General features: G+C 40.5%; 1 protein-coding gene across 2 annotated transcripts in view; it reads left to right on the top strand.

Moving 5' to 3' along the window:
• Nucleotides 1–7,215, top strand: part of serinc4 (serine incorporator 4) — a 37,034-nt gene that overhangs the window by 20,102 nt on the left and 9,717 nt on the right. For both annotated transcript variants that reach the window (XM_036217145.1, XM_024294741.2), the window contains exon 2: nt 5,737–5,904. In XM_036217145.1, the coding sequence (XP_036073038.1) occupies nt 5,737–5,904 (168 nt within the window). The remainder of the gene's footprint in view (nt 1–5,736; nt 5,905–7,215) is intronic.

The raw sequence follows: 7,215 nt of genomic DNA on the forward strand, positions 1-7,215 counted from the left end.
AAAATGCATCGAGTGTTATATAGCCCATTGGAAAATTTAGCACCTATATTTTATTTACTGCTATTTACTGTAAATGCTTAAATGTTATAAATAAATGGTCATTTATTTATAACATGTAAAAATAATGCAGTGTAGTGAGTCTTTGCTGCTCTCACTTGCTTTTGTCAGTAAGAAACTGGACCAAATGGTTCTTGTAGAGCAGGAGTGTCAAACTCAATCACACGAGGGGCCAAAATCCAAAACACACCTTAGGTCGAACAGGAGAAACATTTATAGAACTCTTTAAACTACATTTTTAAAACATTAAAAATGTAACTTGTTAACATAATTATGAACTAGATATACAACATTACCTGCGATGATGCTAGTGTGAATGCTGTAAGCTGAATTTGGCTGCTGAAGACGCTGAAGTTGATAGCCAGCTAAAAAGCCTAAATTAGCCAAAACAGCTAGCATGTAGCTGAAATATTAGCTGAGCTCCAAAATAGCCTAAAAAATCTTAGTAAATGCCAAAATAGTCCAAAAAGCTAACAAAATTACAAATTTAAAACTTTAAAACCATAAACTTTTTAACATAATTATGAATAATAAAAATGCAGGTATATTATTCTAGAATAAATCAACTTAAACCTTAAGTAACTTTCAATATTTTACCCTCCAATAAAAAAACATATTTTGTCAAAAAGTTAGAAATAAGCACAAGATAACATCGGACCATTAATAACAACAAAATAAAATGATGTGGAGGGCCAGGTCTGAGTGCACCCTTCTCCCTGCTGACTGCAGACGCTAATAGTTTTGATCCTTACTTTATTAAAGGAAATACTCGTGGGTTGGGTTTGGTTGTTTTGAAGTCTCGGTGATGGTTGTGTGTTTGTGCTGGTTAATCCCCTCCCTCCCTTGTGGAAAGGGCTAATCCTGCATTATAGACCTTAAAGTAGGACACGACGCAGACACCTGTCTGTGTGTGGCTCAAAGAAGTTTCATTCACTTCATCCAGCATCACTTTGCTTTGTAGAGTTTTGGCTTTGTCTTTGTTAAAAGGATATAAACATCATCAATGTTTACTTTGAGGAATGTTTATCCAACTATTTGTGTGCAAACCCAGAAAAGATGGGTAATGGAAATGCTGTGATGAAGGAGATGAACAAACTATGAAAAAAACAACCTAAGTAAAAATGTGACAAATATGGAAAACATGGTAGTTACTACGACAACCCTTAACTGATCCGCCTCAAGAACCTAAAAGCTGTGAGGCTGAATATCAAACAAATCTCTCTAAGTTTTGCTTCAGGCATCCATCCATCCATTTTCATGACCGCTGTGTCCCTTTCGGGGTCGCGGGGTGCCGGAGCCTATCCCGGCTACTGAAGGGCAAAGGCGGGGTACACCCTGGACAGGTCTCCAGTCTGTCTCAAGGCCTTTGCTTCAGGCACTCCAAAGTATTTACTTAGTGTGTCTCCTCCTCGTCCTCCAGCAGTGACAGCACGTGTTTAAGTAAAATGTGAAATCTGTCTTTGGAAGGTGTTACATCCAGACACAAACAGCAGCAATCCTGCTTCATGTCTGAGAAATCCTATGTGTTCTCTAATGTTGTTCCTTAGCATCGTCTCTACTCAGAATCATCCATGTTATATATTAATTCATCCATGATAAACACATTAGAACAAATCACTGTGGCTGTTTACCATGAAAACTGCTCAGAAAATCAGCTGTTTGATGATACCTGTACAGGTGCAGGTGAGAGAGGTGAGAATCATTTTCCTTCACAGTAATGGGAAACAGTCAATGGGAAACAGTCCCAGATCTATTTTCCAATCATTCCTAGGGTTTTTTTCATAATGATTTTTAGCAGAAATTAACAAACTGTTGTTTTCTAGGACAAAGTTTCTGCAGAGCAGCAGAAGTTCATTAGATATTCACCTGAGTTGTAGGTGGGACTGATGGTGCAGAGTAAACCCGCCCCCTTCCAATCATCCATCACTTTACACTCTCTCCTGCTAGCTTACAGCCCCTCACACCCCCAAACTAGCATAAGTGATACAACAAAAATGACGAGCAAAATAATTTCTATCCAGTTGTAGAGTTTAGATCCAGATTCCAACTCAGACCAGAAAAACAAAGACCTTCATGGATCTATTGATCTGTAAGTGGATGATCAGAATGGATCAGGAGGGATTCAGATTCACAATGATTTAAATAATAATTCAGAAACTCAGTTTTAACTTTATATATGCCCTCCATCATTAAGATAGGCCACAATAATATAATAAAACCACCAAAAACATATTTCATCCCTGGGTTTTTAACACAGTTGAACAATAAGTTAAACCCTTTTTCTCATGGTTTAAGTGTCACAGATTTTACCTGTTGCCCTGTAATCTACTCTCACTGCCACTTCATCAGGTCCACTGTGTTAGTATCAGGTTTGACCCCCTGTTGCCTTCAGAACTGCCCTAATCCTTGGTGGCATAGATTCTACAAGGTTCTGGAAACATTCCTCAGAGAGTTTGGTCCACTTGTGAAAATCCTGATGCGGCCCACCCTCACCTAGATTCTGTCTCCAGCGGCCCCCGGCTGATTTGAGCTTGAGACCCCTGTCCTAAAGGTTCTATTGGGTTCTGGTGACTGTGGAGGTCATTAGAGTCCAGTGAACTCATTGTTCTAGAAACCAGTCTGAGATGGTTCCAACTTTATGACATGGAGTCTTATCCTGCTGGAAGTAGCATCAGAAGATGGTACTCTGTGGTCATAAAGGGATGGACATGGTCAGAACAATACTCAGGTAGACTGTGGGGTTGGAACCATGATCAGTTGGTACTGAGGGGTCCAAAGTGCCAAGAAAATATCCCCCACATCATGACACCACCACCACCAGCCTGAAGCGTTGATACAAGGCAGAATAGATCCATGTTTTCTTGATGTTGATGTTAAATTCTGACCCTACATCTGAATGTAGCAGAAATAGAGACTCATCAGACCAGACAACGTTTTTCCATCTTCTGTTGTCCAGTTTTGGTGATTCTGTGTGAATTGTGGCCTCAGTTTCCTGATCTGACAGTGATACCTGGTGTGTTCTTCTGCTGCTGTAGTCCATCAGTCTCAGTGCGTTCAGAGAAGTTCTTCTGCAGACCTCGGTTGTAACTAGTGTTCATTAGAGTTCCTGTTGTCTTTCTATCAGTTGAAACCGTCTGGACATTCTCCTCTGGCATCAACATCACATTTCCATCCACAGAACTGCTGCTCTCTGGATATTTTCTGTGTGATTTATAACATATGTGTTATGGCATGTGTGTTATAACATCTGTGTCTATGCGTGATTTGGTGTGTTTGTTTCACTGAATGTAAGTGAATTATGATATTTCCGTGTTACATTGTGTGTGTTTTAGTCTGAATGTTTGCGTACCGGTATGCATATTTGTAATTATTTTGTGTATGCATGTATTAGTATCTTATTTTATGTCTATGGTTAGTATGTATATGTGTCTACGTACATTATGGAGCTAAGTCTAGTGCTAAAGTCACCAGCAGTACTTTTTGTTTGTAATCAGTGAAAAGATGACTTGTATGAAGAACAAACCACATGTGGTAGCCATGAATGAAGAGGAATGTGATAAAAATCTACCACCCAACGTAGTACTTACAGTTTTGTCGTGGACCAGCAGTAGCAAACAAAGCAGCTGCTCTGGATGATGGGTCAGCCTTCCTTATCCCCAAAATACGGAACAGACAGAATGGTGATGGCTAATGGGTTCAGTTTGCTGTCAAATACGGTCAAAAAATGTAGACAACACTTGATGAACATTTCAGGATTTATTGAAATGATGCAGTGGCTTTTCTTTTCTCTTTGTTTCTTTTCTCTTTAAAGCATACGTAATCTCCGTATCAAAAACCCTTTTTGCTTTAATGTGGATATTTTACGGATCTATCTCAACATGTCGTGTAATCCTCACCAGAATGCTCTTTGTCACATGCCACCGCACGGCACGCGTCTGCACGATTGGTGGGGGGTGGCGGGCTCTCAAAGCTAGCTTATTACCACTAGCTTCTGTTTGTGTTAGCCTGTGGGCGGAGCTGACTCTTTCTAGAGGGGGCGGTTCTCAACTTGTGATGTAAGCTCGTGAGGACCCGCTTGTTTTCGTGGGTATGGGAGGGGCTGCCACAAAGAGCACAGGTGTTAGAGGAGTACTCAGAAATTCATGAACATTTCAAAATACAGCTTTGGGTTGTTTGTGGAGAGGAATGAACAGTACAATACACTTAAAAGATCAAAAAGTTGTTTTTCCATGGTATGGCCCCTTTTAAAGGCTATTTTTACATTGTGTTTTTGACCTTAGACTATTACAGGTTTTAGATAAAGTAGATGGTTTATGGGTGTTTTAAATCTCTTTTATGATTTTAACCTTGTCTGATATCAAGTTACTGTGCAAAACCTTCTTCGTAGAAGTGTGTAACAGCACATTCAATACCCCATACGCTTTATGTTATGTCTTATGCTCTTATGTGTGTGTTGTTGCTGTTATTCTCATACTGTACAGAGTTGTGTTCGTGCACAAACGTAGTTATGCAGCCACTGACACTGTGAGTCCAAGACACACTTAAGGACAATAAAGTATATTTGATTTGATTAACCACAAGGAGGCACAATTTAGTGGTTTCATGTCCTGGTCCAAAGTTTGGGGATGCAGAAGCGGAATCCAAGAAGAGCTTCCAACATGAAACCAAAGGCAAATCAATCGTGTGGATCCCACACAGATCGGGGTTGGTTAAGGCTACATGGAACATGGATTACTGTTGAAAGAGGAGGAATGTGTGTTCTTCAGCAGAGAGAGAGAAAGTAAAGACAGGAGTGAAGGACTTAGAGGAGGACTTTGAATGTAGAGACTGACAGGAAAACTAGAGAGTCGATAGACATAATGGACAGAAGAAAAGTGTGCTCAAGACACTAAAAAAAAATCTATGAATTGGAAGCAGCTTTAATATGTTTGATTGTTAAGTGGATGGAAAGAAGAAAAGAGGAGGAGAGATCCTGACGGAGGATTATGCTAAGATTGATCTGGATTGGGTCAGAGAGAGTGATGAGACTGAAAGTGGAAGTTAAAGGTGTGATCAGCTAAATCAGGGGTGTCAAACTCAATCGCACAGGGGGCCAATTTTTAAAATTGTTACTTTATTTTAAAACATAGTTATGAATAATAAAATGCAGGAGTATTATTTCTGAATAAATCAACTTAAACCTTAAATAACTTTCAATATTTTACTCTCCATAAAAATATATTTTGTCAAAATTGTACAAGTTAGAAATAAGCACAAGATAACATCGGATCATTAATAACAGTAAAATGATCTGGAGGGCCGGATAGAATTAACCAGAGGGCCGGATCCGGCCACCGGGCCTTGACTTTGACACGTGAAAGTGAACAGCTAAAGTGATTTGGGAGACTGGGTGAAAGAAAGCAGATCAGCAGACCTGGTTGTGGAATGATGGAGTTCAGGAGTTTGTTTAGAGGAAAAGGTTAGCTCAGAAAAAGTAGAACACTGAGAGGACAGAAGAGAGCAAAGTGAAGAACGAGGAGATGCAGCATAAGCTGGAGGTGGAATAAACCGAGGCTAAAGAAACCATGGTTGCCTCTCAGCCTATCGGGCTTCAGAATGAACCACAGCACTGAGGCGCCACTTTTAAAGTACTAAACCACGTCTGCACTGACGCTGACTCTACCCTCCATCTCTCCTCAGATATGCTGCTGCTGTGGGCCGGCCCCCTGCTCGCTCTGCTGTGCCTTCTGCCCCCCGGTCAAGTCCTCCACCAGCACGCGGGTCATGTACACGCTCTTCCATATCATGAGCTGCGCCGTCTCCTGCCTGATGCTGTCGCGCACCGTCTCTGAGCTGGTCAGGGAAAATGTGAGTGCAACATTGGAACTGATCCAAAGGGAAACTTGCTTCAAAGATGTTTACAAACTCAGATGTTCTAGATCTGGAATGTTTGCAGATGACAATGACCGGATTTTTCTGGAGCTTTCGTTTGTTTTTGAGAGGGAGTCTGTGAAAATAAATATAGTGGAGGAAATAAGTGCTTGATGCATTCTTTGGATTTCTTGATTTTCTTTGTGATTTTCTTTCTCTCACTGATCAGATGAACCTACTATTAAGATGACTGGCTCTCAGTGTCTTTTCAAGTAGGAAAACTTATAAAGTCAGCGAGGAGTCGCTGCAGTTTATTATTAAATAAAATGACAAAAATCACTTTTCATGCAGAACTCTCCATCATAAAGTGGTTTAAAAGATATGAAAGCAAGTTTAGTGTTTAAACTTTGTGCTTCACCAAAGAACATTCTGGTCAGAAGTCTGCAAACATTTAAGGTGAATCGGATCCTAAATGTTTCCGGGAATGGTGCAGGCAGATGGGTGATATTGGGAAGCCGGCAGGAGAAAGGGAGCAGACTATTTCTCGGTGGACAAAATAGAAGAACTGGTTTGAACATGGATTACTGCGCACAGGCAGAAAGGTACAAGTGTCCATGGGAAAATGATTCACATGAAAACAAAGAGGATTTGTACAGAGATTAATGATGCTTCACATAGAACAGAAACCTTCACAGCCAGAACTATCAGAACATGAAACAATGTTCTCATCATTTCAGTAATTCCTGAAATGTTCAGCTGGTGTTGTCTGCATTTCTTGACACAATTTCACCACAAACTAAATCCATTAGACATCAACATCCCGTGTGTGTGTAACAACTGATCTGTGCATAATTTTAAAGCTTTTTCTGTAGTTAGTTTCAAGCTGTTGTAATTTTAAATCTAGAACAGAGTTGTTTCTGTCCGGGTTTTGTTAAAGTCTGCAGAAGTACAAGGCTGTTTAGAACGGAACGTTCTTAATATTAATGAGATAAAACAGCCCGTGCTGGTCCCCAGCCCGGGTAGAACACAGGGCTGTGTCAGGAAGGGCATCTGGCGTAAAACTCTGCCAGACCACCTGTGTGAACCAGTGAAAGCTGCTTCTCTGTGGCGACCCCTGAGAGGATGTACTGAGAGGTTTAATCTCATTGACGGTTATGAAAGTCTGCCGTCCAATGAGTGTGTGTGGGCACAAACCTCAGTCATCGTTCTGAATCCACTGGTGTGGACAGGTCCCTAAAATATTGTTTCCCCACTTCAGTACAATCCAGACTTCTACTTTCCATCATTTTATTTTTTTTTTTTATTTTT

The sequence above is a fragment of the Oryzias melastigma genome, linkage group LG3 (genome assembly GCF_002922805.2).
Source record: "Oryzias melastigma strain HK-1 linkage group LG3, ASM292280v2, whole genome shotgun sequence".
Classification (NCBI taxonomy): domain Eukaryota; kingdom Metazoa; phylum Chordata; class Actinopteri; order Beloniformes; family Adrianichthyidae; genus Oryzias; species Oryzias melastigma.